The sequence below is a fragment of the Sebastes fasciatus genome, chromosome 9 (assembly GCF_043250625.1).
Source record: "Sebastes fasciatus isolate fSebFas1 chromosome 9, fSebFas1.pri, whole genome shotgun sequence".
Lineage (NCBI taxonomy): Eukaryota > Metazoa > Chordata > Actinopteri > Perciformes > Sebastidae > Sebastes > Sebastes fasciatus.
Window position 1 is genome coordinate 9,371,274 of NC_133803.1, and position 17,555 is coordinate 9,388,828.

Here is a 17,555-nt window from a genome sequence, read left to right on the forward strand (position 1 = left end):
GCCTTTTATTGTCATTAGATTGTGACAATCCCATAGGTGCTAATGAAAAGATAATACAATAAAAAAAGAGATAGTGCAATATAAATATGAAAGATAATACAATATAAAATATAAAAATGCAATATGTATATTGATGAGATGACAGTTTTGCCAGATTACAGTTTTGTCCGTCAGATAATTATATAATTATTGCACAGCATCATATAATTATTGCACAGAGTGATCAGCATATGTTAATGTGGGACACAATATTTTCTCATAACCCATACATTTCTTGCTTTCCATAGACTTTCTTTCACACAGTTAATGACTGCCCACCATTTAATGCACATTAGGGGACACAGATCTAGAGAGACATTAACAAGTTAAAGCTGCAGGGGGCAGCAGAAACATGTTTTATTGGACGGATCTCACACACACATGACAAACACACACATAGTGCACGTATACACGGTTCTTTACAGACGTGGTTTCAAATTTCACTATAGATACATATTTGTTGGCTGAGTCTGACTTCACAGTGAGAAAAGAAAACGACCCATAATTATCAGAAACTGGGAGAGAAAAGACACAACTACAGGAGCGCTTGTTTTTAGTATGAAGCGCATCTGTGCCTACATGAGGAAACTAGTATGAACTGCGGTGCTAGGAAACAGCTGGGCTCCGGGTTTACTTTCTTGTGAGGAACCGAACTTGCTTGTAACACACAGTTATTCTTAATGACACTGTAAAAGACGAAATATAATGCCTGTCGTTATTTTTTACTTTCGACCTCGCAGAGCCGCCCACACGGTTCGCCGTCAGTTATAAATGTAGCGCTCCCTAACCCACTACAGGTTTGAAGGAGGCGGAGTCAAACAGCTGGAGACTCCGGAGAGTCTCGTGGCGGCGATGCAACGGCTCAGCGCGGAAAAACGACTAACGGGACCTCGGTAGTTCGGGAGAGAAAAGACGGGATTTAACATAAAAATAAGACTTCACCGTGTCCCCAGAGTCCAGTGTGGACTAGTTGTGATCTACCGGAGGTGTGGAGGACGAGTCTGCGGACTCAAAGTTACTAAAGAACAGCTTTAACTTGCTGAGCGACCAGAGAGGCAGAAGGTGAGCAGAGAGGAGTCACACATCTGCGCTGATGCTCGACGTTGTCCGCTAGCTTGAACCGTGAAGGTGAGTTAGTAGGATGTGTTGTGCCCTGAGAAGGGAGGAAGATAACTAAACATTAGTATGTAAATAAAAACTTATCATAAAGGTATGCCATCACCTTTATTAAATTAACCTGTAAAACAAAGTTTAAGTCCAGTTTGTTTAAAGCTAAATCAGATTACCTGCCATCAGTGCAGTACAACATCATAATGGCTCCAACATCTCCAAAACTCAAGATAAATATAACATCAAAGCTTCACAGAAGCAGTATTATATTGGGTTTGATTACAGCAGGTGTTTTTGTTTTTAATGTAACCTCTTCTGTGTACATTACTTTATTAAATCAACCAGTAAAACAAAGTTTAAGTCCATAAAACAACATTTGTTTAAAGCTAAAATAAGATTAATTGACATTAGTGCAGTACAACATCATAATGGCTCCAAAACTCAAGATAGATATAACATCAAAGCTTCACTAAAGCAGTATTGAATTGATATTTGATTTGATTACAGCAGGTGTTTTTGTTTTTAATGTAACCTCTTCTATATACTCCTCTGTGTACATTACTTTAATAAATAAACCAGTAAAACAAAGTTTAAGTCCATAAAACAATGTTTGTTTAAAGCTAAAATAAGATTATCTGCCATCAGTGCAGTACAACATCATAATGGCTCCCAAATCCTCCAAAGGTCAAGATAGATATATCAAAGCTTCACAAAAGCAGTATTGAATTGATATTGGGTTTAATTACAGCAGGTGTTTTTGTTTGTAATGTAACCTCCTCTATATACTCCTCTGTGAGCATCACATAAACCCTGATTACAGTCTTGCTGAGATTACCTTAACTGGCAAGGCTTGATGATGATGATGATGACTTTCTAGAGAAGATCTGTATATGGTGGGCGAATGAGGAAAAAGTACCAAGCAATAATAGATTTCAACAGGTCAAAGATAAGCACAATTCATAGTATATTTATGTAGGTATATGGAGCCTATATTGAATACCCTTTTCCTGCTTTTTAGTAAGAGATGTTGTGAATGAGGAAATAGAGTAATTTAATATGACATTTGTGCTTTTCCCTGTAATGATTTACTAATGGTGCTAATGGGACCCTCAGGTGTGGAGCTCCCTACCTGAGGATCTCAGGCTGGCAAACTCAGTATCTTCCTTTAAATCTCTTCTTAAGACTCACTTTTATCTTATGGCTTTTTTTAACTGATGTTTTTTTTTTGTTTTTTTTTGCACAATTTAAGACTATAAAACATAACAAAAGAAATAAATGAATAATATACAGTGCAGGAAGAGGCAAAAAACCCACTGGGCTTATCTGAAGTCTCCACCTAGAGACAAGATTAATATAAAGAAAATAATATGACTACATAATAGTGATAACAAACATTTAGGACAAGATATATATAATAACAACAATACAGTAAATATATAAAAAAAGACAAGTGTGTGTGTGTGTTGCGTGGAAGTGTATGGTTAGTGTTTGTGAGGAGGATATTGTTTAAATATCTATAGAGTTCTGGGTAATCGTAACCAAACAACATTGCGAGTGGGAAAAAACAACAACTTACAAACAGATTACATGGACAACATGGGGAGAAGCAATTACAAAACAACAATTAAATGACCCTTTAAGTGACTTTTGAAACATTTGACAGATGAACAGTTTATTGATAGATGTGAAAAGCTACTCCATAATTTGCTTCCCCTAAATCTTATCGAAAATTGATCTCTACTAGTGAGGAATTTAGGAGGATGAAGATCTAGAGATGGTGCATTGTTGTAACTATTTGTATGATTTATCATGTTTTGATCTTAAGTTCTCGATGTTAATTACTTTTACCATTCTTTTATTGTAAAGCACTTTGTAACCTTGTTTTTGAAAGGTGCTATATAAGTTATTATATATAATAGTTATTGAGTGAGTGATCCTGACCTAACTCATTTCCCTCCTCTTCTCATTCACCAGCTGAAAGGACACATCTGTCCTTGCCAGTGTCCCATCTGCTGTCCTCTATCTTCAAGAAAATGAATCAGTCAGTGGCAATGCAGATGTCAGTCACACTCAGTTAAATGTTAGTACTACTTGAGCAGATATCGCTCGGCTGGCCGAAGAGGAAAAAGAAGAAAGGGGCTGCTCAAGGAGCTGGAAGATGTCTCTCTGGATGATACTGCCTGTTAGCCTCCCAGTCCTGACCATCACTGGGATATGGGTTGTGTAAGTATTACATTTCTTTGGCAGTAACAACACTGTAAAATTCATGTTTTAACCTCAAAATCACGACCAAGAAGTACCTCAAGCCAGCTGACACTGAAATTGTGAAATTGTCTCCTGCCTTGGTAGTGAGTGATGATCAGTAGAAATTGTATTTTACTTATTATGTAAGAAAGAGAAAAGACATTCTTCCCGTCATTACAGTTACTGTCTGTCGAAAGTGAAAACAAAATTATTTTCGTAGAATCATGTTATTTCTGCATTGTTGGCCACAAGATTTAGACAGACACTGAAATGGTGAAATTGTTTGCTGCCTTGGTAGTGAGAGATGATCAGTAGAAATTGTATTTTACGTCAAGGATGATACACAACTTATTATGTAAGAAAGAGAGAAGTCATTCGCCCTACAGTTACTGTCGGTCGAAAGTGAAAGAAACATTATTTTCCTAGAAACATGTTATTTCTGCATTGTTAACCACAAGATTTAGACAGAAACTTATTTAGCCATTCACACAAGGGCTGGGCGATATAGAGAAAATCAAATATCACAATATTTTTTACCTCAATATCGATATTGCAACTATATTGTAGGGTTGACCATTGGTGCTAACAGAAATATCACCATAATAAAAATTTTTTTTTCCACAAATGATCTGTCACATAGAGTACACGAGGTGATACCCAGGCCATATTGTAACAAATTACAAATCTTTATATTTATGTTGGAAGCAAAAACCTTTTGAACCCCTCAGCCTCTGTTGCCTCCAGGAGAGCAACACTGCATATTTACCCTGAATTCCTGGGAGCCATGGCGATTGCATGTGGATTAACTCTCTCCAGGAAAGATCTGGGATTATCACCCCTCTTTTTAAAAGAGAGACGTGCAGGTTCGCAGTATATCTTAATTATCTGCAGTATGGTATCTGAGCAGATGTACCGGAGAGAAAAGAGAGTGATTACCTCCTGGTTGTGTTTGGGCTGACAGCTCTCCTCTCTGCTCTGTTATTTTGTTGGGAGGAGGAATGCTAACCCCAAGGGGAGAGAGACAGATGGCCCGATTCCAGATTGCCGTAGTCTACATGAGTTGCGTGGGGAGTACACAGTCTAATCAGGTGCAAAGCTGAGATCTTGCACACCAATTAGTGTTTGTGAACATGGAAGGCTTCACAGTCCAATCAGTAGTGTGTGTTCAGGAGTACAGGGCTTTGCAGAAAAGTTGTATGGTTGAGCTGTTAATGTTGCTTCAGACCTATACAGAGTTGGAGAATGTGCAGGTGAAATATAGTGCAAGTGTTGCACATTTCTTTCTTGCTTTGGCATTTGTTTCGGAGGTAGAAAGTTGATCTGAGTTAAGATGCCAAATGCTGCTGACTGTCAGTCCCTTTAAACCCGTTTCCTTCCCGTTACCTTGACAAGGGCGCCTTGTTTCTAAGAGCAGTCAAGGGTCCTTTTCCAGACTAGAGGAATGTCAAAGGATGTGACATGTTGCGTAACTCCCTCTTTCACTGTGGGTGAGTGGGTGGGAGTAAGGTAAATATTGGAAGGCGGTAATAGAGAGCGTAAGCAGAATTTCACTCAGCATCTGGTGGCCATGATGCCCAGTGTACGAAAGGTCTTTGTGGAGGCAGAGGAAGGCTTATGCCCACCCAAGAGTCTTGGCTTTGATTCTTCTGCTGACCTTTTTTGAGTTAAGCATTAAGCAATGTGTTTGAAACATCAGTGTGGCTCTACTGTACCCGTGATCAGTTGAGATTTGAAATTGCTTTTAAGCATAGGCTATATTTTGCTTTCAGTTTTAAAATACTGTGCATTTTAGGCGCTACAGCAACCAGCCAGAAAAGCAACTAGAGCCTGCCCTGTAATGCCAAAATTCATTCATAGTTTATGCATCCCACCCTTTCCTGTGGTTTCTGATGTGTTATTTTTGCACAGTTTTTGGGAACTCTCACTGTCCATGCCAGATCCTTCTGTGAAAGTCGTTGTTCAATCCTAAATAAAAAAACATGGTCTGTTCCACCTATATATTGCTCACAGGCATACAATTACATTTTACAACCACTGCTGAGCTTTAATAGAGGTCTAATTATGTAAACAAACCTATTATTACATAGCCTCCTCCGAGCACAGAATGCACCAGTTTAGTTTCACATACCGCTAAAAGAGACCTCTTTATTTAGAAATGTCCCAGAGCTGCACTGCTGCTATTTTAGCTGTGGAAGCTGACCAAATATATAAAAAAATATGTGCCTCAAAAGTTGTGGAAAATTTAGCAGCCTCAGCTGGCTACAGTTTCTCTACCTATATATTTCTAATGAAGTCCCTTGGTAATCATCTACAGTTGTTGTTGTTGGTGTCATTGTATTGGAGCGCTGGCAGCTTTCTACCTGACGGCCATATTCCACTCACACCAGTGGGTTTCCTTACTGCATTATGCAAGAGCAGTGCTCTTTACATGTCTGCCTTCTGGCTTATATGACTTTCACGTGGTGAGCCACATAGCCTAATGCCATCAAATAACCAGCCAACCAAATGTCGTCACCCTCTACAGCAGTCGGTCAATACGACATGCATTTTACCAATCACATGTAGCGTTAGAAAACGAAGAAACCAGTTGCAAAAATAGTGACATGACCTTTGCTTGTGAAGATAAGCAAGATGAGTCACATATAGAAACTCCAAAATGTTGATTTCTCTAACAGCAATTAATGCTCTAGGATTAGCATAAAATCGATCAGAATTAAGTAGGGAGATTGGCTGTCGTAGTATTGATTGTTGATGATTTGACCTTTTCTATGTAGGATTTTGTGGTAGATCCCTCTAAGTGTACGATACGCAAACGGATGACATTTTTTGTTACCACAAAATTGAATACTTACCATTAGGGGTGGGAAACACCAGATGCCCCTCCATGCAATATTATCACGATACTTAAGTCACGATACGATCTTATTGCGATTTTTAACATTTATGCATTATGCTGAGTATTGAGATAAGATATATTGCAATATATTATCTTTTTTCAAGTGTGAATTATGCAATTTGTCAACATCTGTTTCATCTAATAAGAGACAGTTTTCACTCTGTTCATCTCAGAGTTTTCATTCACATATCACACCCCTTTGAAAATGGCCATGCCAGTTTTGCCTCGCTAAAATTTAAAGTCATTTTGGAGCGTTATTTAGCATTTTTCCCGACAAACTAACAAGACATGGTACCAATCGATTCCTACGTTTTTTTTTTTTGTTTCATATGATATCAGTATCTTCACTCTAGCTACAACCTGTATAACTGTATATATAACAGTGTTATACTGTATGATTATCACAATGACATACTGTAAGTGTGAAACCTTGAACTCTAATTATGACGTTCAGCTTTAAATTCTGACACATTGGCTATATGGTATTGTGGAAATTATTTACACCACAATCTTTATCACACATAAAATATGTCTCGCTTCCAATAAATATGGTCATGGATCGTGTATGTGTGAGGTGACGTGTGTCTGTGCTTGTTAGTGTCTTCTGGGTAGCAGGTGTGTGCGTCTTTATGATATGTCTCTGTGACTCGTCCATCAAAGACTGGTTTGTGACGTAGGATACTGGAAACATTCATAATGGGTGCTTAACCTCCTACTGAACTACTACGGCTTTTATAAATCAGGACAAATAGTTTCTGTGTCTACATCCGACTGTCTGTCTTTCCATCTTTTTCTGGCAGTTAGAAATATTGTTTTGATCAGTGTTTCCTACGTGTGTGTGAATAACAAGGGGATTTATTACGTGACAATTGCTTTTCCTTCCAGATTTTCCCTTTACCCCGTGAGATGCCCACTTAGAAATAGGGCTAAAAATGATCATGCATAATTGTATATTCTAGTTTTTACAATTTAAAAGCACAGTTTGGCTTATGGTAAGACTATCAACAATTTTTTCTCTGCACTTCCTACTGAGAAGTGCAACCAGCCATTTCATACGCAGAGTTTTGCGTATTTACAGCTGCTTTTCCATATAACTTGTACATGTATATGGACAGAACAGACACAGTTGAGCTGTAACTGTTGCTGGTGGGGAAATAATCAAGGGCCTGACACTTAAGCTCCAAAGCAGCAACATCTAAAAGTCACCAATACCGATAAGCTTTTTATTTTATTATTGGTGCAATATAACATTACAAAAAGACATAGGGCAATTGGACAGTGTTAAAACATACAGACATTAAGACAAGTACAGTACACCACAACAGTTTGTTTTGAACTGGGAGGTTGAGTTTGGCCAGTGTTGTGATGTGACATGTAAGATTAGGTGAGGTATGCTTGCAACGAGGATGGCTATTGGCTAATGAGTGTCTGCAATAAGCTAATATAGCCGATGTGTTGCCTTGCTGATTTATCAGGCCAGCTCTAGTTTTATTTTAATTGATGGCTGACTCAATCATAATGTGACACCCAGAACTTCCATTTATGTCCAGAGTTTAAATGTTTAATTCAGTTGTGTACTGACTATAAAATGAGCAAGTCTTATCTGAAGTACAATATGGTTGGTGAGCTTGCAGAATACAGCTTCTCTCTTTTGATCCTCTGGCCAACGACCTCTCTGTTGATGTGGCGGGTCAGTGACCCGACCAAATAAACACTACTGTTGTATTTCAGCAGTAATCAAACCTGTTTGACTGACACAAACCAGTCTTTTCTGTGTTTGGCCCTCTGAATCCCCGATTGAGTGATAAGAAACGGTCAAATGTCAGGTCACCTGGTCCGACAGGTTGAACAAACACATTCAAATCAGTGGTAGGTCAAACTGGCAGGATGTGAACAAAATGCCATTTTGGTATTAAAAGTATAGTCCAAGAAGTCCAGGTGGCCAATTCAAAACCAACATTGTACATACAGATTTAACTGCACCACACTGATATTATACCTGCTTGCTATGTCTGCCTGTCTGTCTTGTGTGGCTGATCTGGGGTCACAGTGGATGTTGAATTGGTTATGGTTCTGACAATGCAATTGTTGTGTGTTTCCTTGTATTTTTGTGATTTAAAAATCTGTTCTTATTCTGAATTATTACTCATTAAGTCACATGGATGATACTGTAATCATAAAATACACTCACAATGTACTAAAATTGTTATCTTTTGTTTTGGCTAATTTTAGGTACGCCATGGCCCTGTACAATCAACATGTCTGCCCTGTGGATAACTGGTATGTTGCATAATCTATCCTACACACTCACAAAGTCATTCTTTGCAATGTGGTGATTTGTCAGTGTCTTCTTTCCCAATGTTTTTTCTCAATGGAATGCAATTAGCTCTGTTGGAACATTAAGTAATGGGATTATTTCCTAGGCTGTCGCCTCACAAATGTTTGAAAGACACACTTAAAGTCTGCTCACGCAAACCAAAAGAATAAACAGCAGTACATTAGCATAGATCTATGATTTAACATTTGCTATTGTCAGTGAATAACTGACTATTCTATCCTGGACGCTGTGTTTGTTTCGGACAAGCTGAGGTTAATCTCTACCAGCAGAGCTACTATTTGATGACACAGTGATTCTGACACTTTGACTCAGCAACCCTAAAGACAAAAGAAAGCCTGGTTGTGACCCCAACACATAACACTCAAACATAACAATTATAATTACTGTTACTGTACTGTAATCTAAAGACTGAAAATGTTCATTAAGTCCCAAATTAAATATTTATTCCAGACATTCTAAGAATATATGTGATAATAATAATCAGAAATTTGTTTTGGTTTTGAACCAAATTTGGTCAATTGTAGGTTGTATTAATATTTCCACAACTTAAAATAAATGTGGTTTTGCTCCATATGTGTGTCTTTTAACATTAACTTAGCTTTTTGTTTGTGTGTTCACCCGTGTGCATGTTTGATGTTCCAGGTTGTACAACCAGTCATGTGAAGAGGATCTGTATTCGCAGAGTGGGTCAACCTTGTGCTGCACGCTAGACAATGTACCTCTCATCAGGTCAGTGAGAGAGACTCCCGCCCTAAACCCAACCCTACCTCTCTCTGTCTCTTTTCTGTCTCTTTGTTTCTGTCTGGTGATTAAAAACAGGAACACTGTCCCATTGTTTTACACGACCCCTGTCGGCACATTGTTGATAAAAAAGCGAGTGAGCCTGAAGGAGACGGTTCTCCCGCGTGTGTGTGTGTGTGTGTGTGTGTGTGCATTCTGAAAATAACTCGGGGCTCAAATATCCTGCCTGCCACCGTGGCAGTTCAGAGGCAAAGCATGGGTCTGCACTTTACCGTGTAAACACACACACACACCGAGGCGTCGGCTTACATTTGGGAGGAAATAAAGACACTCCCGCTCTTTTGTTTAGCTTTTTGTCCCACTGAGCTTTCAACATCAAACACCAGTTGTAGATTGTTAATACTGAGGTTTGTTTAAAGACAATATTGTGTTTTTATTAAATGCGATGAGCATGAATATGTAACCGCAAATATTAAGTAACCCTCAAACTATATATGCAACTTCAGATTAACATCTGAAACTGACAGAAGCAGAAATGTATAAATGTTGCAAAGGTAATCTTTACTAATGCAGCGCTGCTGTTGTTGCTTAATCTACAGTTTAGTGGTGAAGGTGGAAGAGATACACATTTTTCAGCTATATTACTATACTGTATATTTAGCTATAACATATGCTGTTGTAGTCAGTGAGTAATTAACTGAAATTAAACTGTCAATTGAAATCTAAAATCTGACTACATTACCGTCCATCAAAATACTGAATAAATCAAAGAATTGTTTTAAAAATCACCATTGTGAGAATTATCTTACTGGATTTTCCGTTTTCATCAATGTACTGAAGAATGTGTGTGTGTGACTGCAGTCAGCTGAGAAGGCTTTGGCTTGGTAGGCAGCAGGAACTCGGGCACAGACAGCTACAGTTGACTGTCTCCTGACATTTCCCATTCCTAGAGAAGAGTATGCAGTAGGTGAAAAGTCAAAGGCTTGATGATGGGTTGTGAGGAAGCGTAGTTCCTCCCCCACCCCCCCTCGCCCCCTTTGCTTATTGCATGAACAGAAATAAATTTCTAACAACATGCTATATTGCACAATGTGGGAGGGGAATGATTGGTATAGTGTTGCTGTGTGTGCGTGGGTTGATTCACAGTATTTCTGTGGTTTATTTCTGTGTACTCTTTCTTGCAGTAAATGTGGGACTCTTCCTCCTGAGAGCTGCTTCTTCAGCCTTATCTGCAGCACAGGCTCATTCATGGGTAAGGCATCATGTGTACACACACAAACACTGTCGCAACTTCGATGTCCGTTATGTTTTTTATGTAAGCTTCAACTAACAGATATTTAGATTATCCATTAATCTGCTGATTATTTTCTCAATTGATTGTTTTGCCTATAAAATGTAAGAAAATGGTGAAAATGAAGGGAGCTCTGATCAATCGGTCACCGATCGTTATTGGCTGATATTCATTTTGCACGAGCCACCAGCAAATTTTGCAAGAAAACACACTGATAATCTATTAAAAACGATATAGGCCTAAAGGATAATGATACAAATTAGTATAATCTGATTTCTGATACAATATGCATCCCATCTTTGCCAATCCTTTTGAGTTTCCTGACCCGAGAGAGAGAGACGAACAGACACACACACCGGTCATAATGTCCGGTGAAAATAATTCCCTCTAAGCACAATATGAATTAAATTAAAATAGACAAAAATTAAATTTCCACATATCCTTCTATGAATTAAATTAAAACGCTCTAGAGTTATTGGAAATGTTTGGATCACACAAGTCTGAAACAACCCTACGCAGCCACCACTGGAATCTAATTCTGCAAATAGTATAAAACTATTCACTACCGAGCCCGTTTGTAACCGGTACCGACAACTTTATCTTCTTCCAGAATGAATATAGGGGAAACACTAATTAGTGTACAATGAATAGACATGCAAAAATGTTGATTTAGTATTCAAATGGCAACGTTATGAATGAAGCTTTTAACTATTCGGTACAGCTCTTCTGAAACTAAGCAGGTCTAACGACAATGACGACGAGCATGAGATACAGTCTGAAGTCACGGAGGAGGAATAAATAAGAGGCATCACTTTTCTTTCATAAAGTATTAATTCTATCAAAATGTGTGTCTCAAAGTATATCAGCAGGAAAGATTAGTTTCATTTGTAGAAGATACTAAATGTACTTGTTTTGAACTATGTTAAAACTTCAGAGTTACGTTAGTTTTGTTGCCCTTTTGTTGCTGGTCCCGTGCAAAACCTACAACCACACTGACCAAGAGCCAGTGAAAAGCTCGCATGTGGTCATTTTGAATGAAAGGGGAAGTAGAAAGGACAACAAATTTCTCTTCAGGATGGTTTCATACTGAATTATACTCCGATATAGAAGCGCACACATACTGTACATGGTGAGTGTGTATTTTCGTAGGCACAAGGAAAACACGCGTGTTATAAATGGAGGGACTGAGCTCCCATGTGCTGGTCTGTATGTTTTTTGTGAGTCTAAACGTGCTGTTCCCTGCGTTAACTGGTGGGTCTGACTACCCTGATCTAGTTAATGTTTCCCAGCTGTGGTTTAGACATGTTCTCTCAGTGTGTGTGTGTGTGTGTGTGTGTGTGTGTGTGTGTGTGTGTGCGCGTGCACGTATATAAATCAGGGGAGAGGTCTCTTTGCCTTGTTTGTCTTCTCATAAGTCTCCATGCCTCTAGCAGCTATTTAAGGCCTGCAACCTATCAGCTTGATACTTCTGAGAGGGAGGCAGAGAAAAAAACATGAGACAATGTTCCTTGAAGTTTCCAAATAAGCTGTTTGCTGTGCGTTGTTGTCTAAATTACAGCTCTGGTCTTTGCCTGTGACAAGAATAGGGGAGCCTTTCTATATGTGTGTGTTTGTGTGTGTGTGTGTTTTCATATATATGGAGTGAGACTACACATAGCATGCTGTGCTTGAGAGATAGTAGGAACCAGACTGTTGCAGCTCAGTGTGAAAATCTGCTCAGGCAGCAGTGAAAGTTTAGCATTTGAGCAGCACTGTCAGCCAACCATGACCCCTGAACCGCAGTAGGTCAGTCTGTCGACCTTGTGTACATATATGTATTTGTTTAAGAGAAAGAGAGGTAGGTTAAGCAGCACTGACCGTGATTGTACCGTTAACTAAACAAAAAAGGTTTTGTGGCAACTAGGGCTGTCCATCGATTGAAATATTTATAATGATTTATAATTTAATCGTGATTACTCGCATGATTGTCCATAGCTACTCACGATTAATCACAAATGAATCGCACATTTTTTATCTGTTCAAAACATACCTTAAAGGGAGATTTGTCAAGTATTTAATACTCTTATCAACATGGGAGTGGGCAAATATGCTGCTTTATGTAAACAGATTTATATATTTATTATTGTAAATCAATTAACAACACCAAACAATGACAACACAACAACAGCTGTCAGTGTGTCAGTGTGCTGACTTGACTATGACTTTCCAAATCTGCATGTGATTATCATAAAGTGGGCATGTCTGTAAAGGGGAGACTCGTGGGTACCCATAGAACCCATTTTCATTCATGTATCTTGAGGTCAGAGGTCAAGGGACCCCTTTTGAAAATGGCCATGCCAGTTTTTCCTCGCCAAAATTTAGCGCAAGTTCGGAGTGTTATTTAGCCTTCCTCTCGACTTATGCTAGCTATTATGACATTGTTGGTACAGATGGATTCTTTAGTTTTTCTAGTTTCATATGATGCCAGTATCTTCACTCTAGCTTTAAATCTGAGCCTGGTATAACCTCCGGAAGATGGATTGTGTTAATGCGTTAAAGAAATGAATGCCGTTGAAACGAATTTGCGTTAAAACGTTCTTACCGCGTTAACTTTGGCAGCCCTAGTGGCAACCAAACAATGTAGCTGCCAAACAATGTGGCATCTCAGGGTTAAAACCAAAAGCAACACAATATTTCAAATTTCCTGTCAACACTGTTAACTCCATTGCTCAATCAGGATGACAGGATGACTCATGTCTGACTCTACGTCAGTACATTCTATTTTACTCTATTTAGGTGTAATGCTGTCGTAACTTTCCAGTTAACTGTGTTTACCACAGAGCTACCTCAGCCCATTACTCCTACACAATTTATGTGCAATATAACTGTAAAGTCAGACAGTGTGGTTTAAAATTGGGGCATTTTACAATTGAGAAATCAACATGTCTGGACATAATTATGTTATGGTGACCCTGTCGTTACTCATTTGTTACTCATCCAACAAATCTGCACAAAAGCTAATATCAACCAATGTATCGGCCTCTATCCCTCTCTCTAAACTGGATTACATTACAGTTAAAACTGACATTAAAACTGCACTGTTGTTTACAGAAGGAAATCTGATCTGTTCATCTCTTGCAAAACACTGTAGATTGCGACATATCCTGTAAATCTGACCTTAAGCACACTTGTGCCCCTCGTTTTTATCCCAGTTCCCACCTCTCTGCCAGTGTACACACGCAATGTTTCAAAGACAATGCTTGTATTCTCTCTCAGCATGCCTCCTGTGGGAGAGAATGCAGCCAGGTGTTTGGGTTGCAACATATCTCCTTGTGAGTTTATTTAACAGTGAGGTGTGGTGTGACTGATGTGACTTTTGTAGGAATATGCCCTTACACCGTTAGCCCACGTCTATGTGTGAATGCAAAAGCAAGTCTGTGCTTGTGACAGTAGGATTACAGTATGTCCACATCATTGCACGCTAACTTCCACGGGAGAGTGACATTAGTATTCCCCCCCCGGGCTTCCTGAGTTCAGAGAAAAGAAGTCTGGGGAGGGCGTCTGTGTGGAAGGTGACCAACAAAGCTCAAACAGTGTTAGGGACATTATGTTAACGTATTCCTATTGTTGAGCTGTCAGACAACAGCTTGTCTTGACCGTCTGAAGCCAGGTGGAGGTCAGCTATGCTGCTTACTCATCAGACATGTAACCTTTATGCTGTAGGAACCCGTGACCCCTCAGCATGACATGCATCCTCAAAGGAATATGCCAGCAAACAGCCCACACAGCCCACTCTTTAAAGAGTGCACTAAATAAAAGCTAAACATGAAGGATTTCCTCATAGAGAGTGTGATGGGGAAAATGTTCAAGATTCAATCATTTATTGCCATATCAACTGCCGTTGATTTGGAATTTCTTTCAGTGCACTCAACAACAAAACATATCGCTAGGGCTGTCAGAGTTAACGCGATAATAACGTGTTAACGCAAATTTGTTTTAACGCCACTAATTTCTTTAACGCATTAACGCAACTTGTGATTTTTAGGTTGTAGGGGTTCTGTTTTAAAGCTTGAGTGAAGATACTGGCATCATATGAAACTAGAAAACGTATACTGCATACTAGCCTGTCATACTAGCTTGTTGCGAAGGAGGCTAAATAACACTCCAAACTGGCAGGGCCATTTTCAAAGGAATGTAAAATGGGTTCTATGGGTACCCACGAGTCTCTCCTTTACAGACATGCCCACTTTATGATCATCACATGCAGTTTGGGGCAAGTCATAGTCAAATCAGCACACTGACACACTGACAGCTGTTGTTGTCTGTTGGGCTGCAGTTTGCCATGTTATGATTTGAGCATATTTTTTATTCTAAATGCAGTACCTGTGAGGGTTTCTGGACAATATTTGTCATTGTTTTGTTTTGTTAATATACATACATTTGCATAAAGAAAGCATATTTGCCCACTCCCATGTTGATAAGAGTATTAAATACTTGACAAATCTTCCTTTAAGGTTCATTTTGACCAGATAAAGAATGTGCGATTAATATTCAATTAATCACGATTAACTATTTTAATCCATTGACGGCCCTGATAATCACACATAATCACTTAGCACACACAACAAAAACACACTGCAACAATTATGATGTAGTAACCATACAATAAATACAATAGTGCAGCTAGATGGCTTATGCTTCAAAGTGACAAGTTAAGGTGAATGTGCCGGCAGCCGGTCTGCAGCGCAGAGACAGAGATGCCATAATCTAATAAAATACACTGCAGTTGCCTTTCCTGTTCCTTTAGCAACACAGTGTGTATTAAAGGAGTAGGAAAAAAACAAAACAAAGACAAGATTGTTTCCGAGCCTGGAGACACTGCCGTTTTTTTTTTTTTCCATGATTGTAGCTGAAATCACTTTGCTAAGATAATTTTCCTGCTGAGGGAACAGAGAGAAACACAAACAAGAACTCTCTCTCTCTCACAAGGTCGGACTTGAGGAACTGAACAAAGATCTTATTGATAAATTTTTTTATAACATTGCATAATGAGCTCTATTACATTAGCTTCAGATAGATGTCCTGATTACATTACATCTGTTGGATTGCTTATCTTCATGTAACATCTGTATGGTCCCTGTTAATTAAACAAGTACATACAGTATATTTATATATATATATATATATATATATATATTATTATTATGCAGGATTGTCATTTTTTATCTTGATTAATTGCAAAATGTCTGAATGTGATTTATTTACATGCTGTGTTTTGTCAAAAATGCACATTATCAAGCAAAATTAGCTCAGATCACATTAACGCTATATTCCAAAAATCCATGTTAAAGTATGATTTAACAGTAAAATTATTTGCTTTTTGCATTTTAGTAAGACTTGAGAACTTAATGTAGTTAAGTTTACTGTAAAATAAAATATACTCAGTGCACTTTTTTTTGGCATTTAGTAGAAAGAAGTCATGAACTTAAACATTTTGTACTAACAGGAAATTACTCAAAACATCTCCACATTTATATACATAGCTATATTTAACTATGTACAGTAATGTGCACATTGAGACGCTGGCTTAGAGCCAGACAGGCCATAGCATATCCAAACCCTGACTGGTGGAGACAAAGCTTGACAAAGTCCTGCACTGATGTTTTTCTTTCCTCTCCGTGACCAAGGTTTCCATTTTTATTCTCTTTTTGGCAAGCACAGATCGTCTTAGAGCCCGTCCCTTACACAGATGGTGACAGATTTAAGACAACAGTTTAGTCTCTGAGACAATATATGGGCTTCAGGTCAAGACATGAGGGGCTCCTTGTCCCCTCTCTTGTCCACTCTCCCCCCCATATGCCCCTCTTTCACCAGGCCCAGTCAGCCCTCGTCAAGCACCAGCCGTGAGGAGCTAACAAAGAGAAACCAAGCGGGGGTCAGCTCCTCAGTGCACCAACAATACCCCCAGTCACAGCCCATTAGCACATCAGCAGTCATCTGTCCCATATACTGTACTTCGGTTCCCTTCACCTTTTAATCTTATGCAAGACTTCGACCAACCCCCCACCCGTTTAGCGTTCTCACTTTCGCGCCATTTCCTGCCTCTTGTATTCCCACTTGTTAAGCAGAGAAATTCAACTTTGTGTGATTTTTAATCAACTTCCAAGGAAGTCTTGTGTTTTTTGGCTAAGTGAGGTGTGGGAGATTTAAATTGCAGCCAGGCAGGCACTGTGAAATAATAACACACAGTACCAACAGTGTGCAGGGTACTTCTCCAGAATAAGCGTAACCTTTTCTCCCTTTCTTGCAGCATTTCACTGTTCTACTGGTGAAGTGATTTTAGTGTGTTCTTAATCTGCTGAGCCGTCATCATAACTGACTGATCTTCTCCGTGTCTTTATGTCTCTCTCGTTTTGTAGTTATGGTGATTGTGCTGCTCCGCTATGCCCACGTCATTGAGAAGCACCAAAATTGTGTTCTCAACACGGCGAGTCTCTCCACAGGCTGGATCTGTGCCGCTGGACTCATCATGGTGGGCAACTTCCAGGTACGGTGATCCAGTTTACTTTCATCAAACGGAGGTAAAATGCAATGCCAACATTTACAGTAAATAATGAAACAGATCTAACATAGTAATAACATTTAACAAGGGAAATAGAAATAAGTAAAGTTATCCCATTTGACACAGTTTGTGTGAGTCTGGATTCTGGACTGTGACAGTAAACCATCAATGGGAAATATAAAACTGCTGAAATAGAAATGGATACGAGGTAATTAGTTGATTAATTGATTAGGCAAGCGGCAGGAAATTCATCTACAACTATTTTTTTTATAATTGATTCATCGTTTCGGCAATTTTTCAGGCAAAAAATGACAAAAATTCTCAGTGTGAGGATTTGTTGCTTTTTGTAATCTTG

The 17,555-nt window shown here is 38.9% G+C and overlaps 1 protein-coding gene across 1 annotated transcript in view; it reads left to right on the top strand.

Moving 5' to 3' along the window:
• The first annotated feature begins 862 nt into the window (after positions 1–862).
• LOC141773812 (transmembrane protein 150A) overlaps positions 863–17,555 on the top strand; it is a 29,402-nt gene continuing 12,709 nt past the window's right edge. Inside the window, exons 1-6 of the mRNA XM_074645881.1 lie at positions 863–1,167; positions 3,124–3,372; positions 8,522–8,569; positions 9,270–9,356; positions 10,553–10,620; positions 17,058–17,185. Of these exons, the coding sequence (XP_074501982.1) occupies positions 3,308–3,372; positions 8,522–8,569; positions 9,270–9,356; positions 10,553–10,620; positions 17,058–17,185 (396 nt within the window). The 5' untranslated portion in view covers positions 863–1,167; positions 3,124–3,307. The remainder of the gene's footprint in view (positions 1,168–3,123; positions 3,373–8,521; positions 8,570–9,269; positions 9,357–10,552; positions 10,621–17,057; positions 17,186–17,555) is intronic.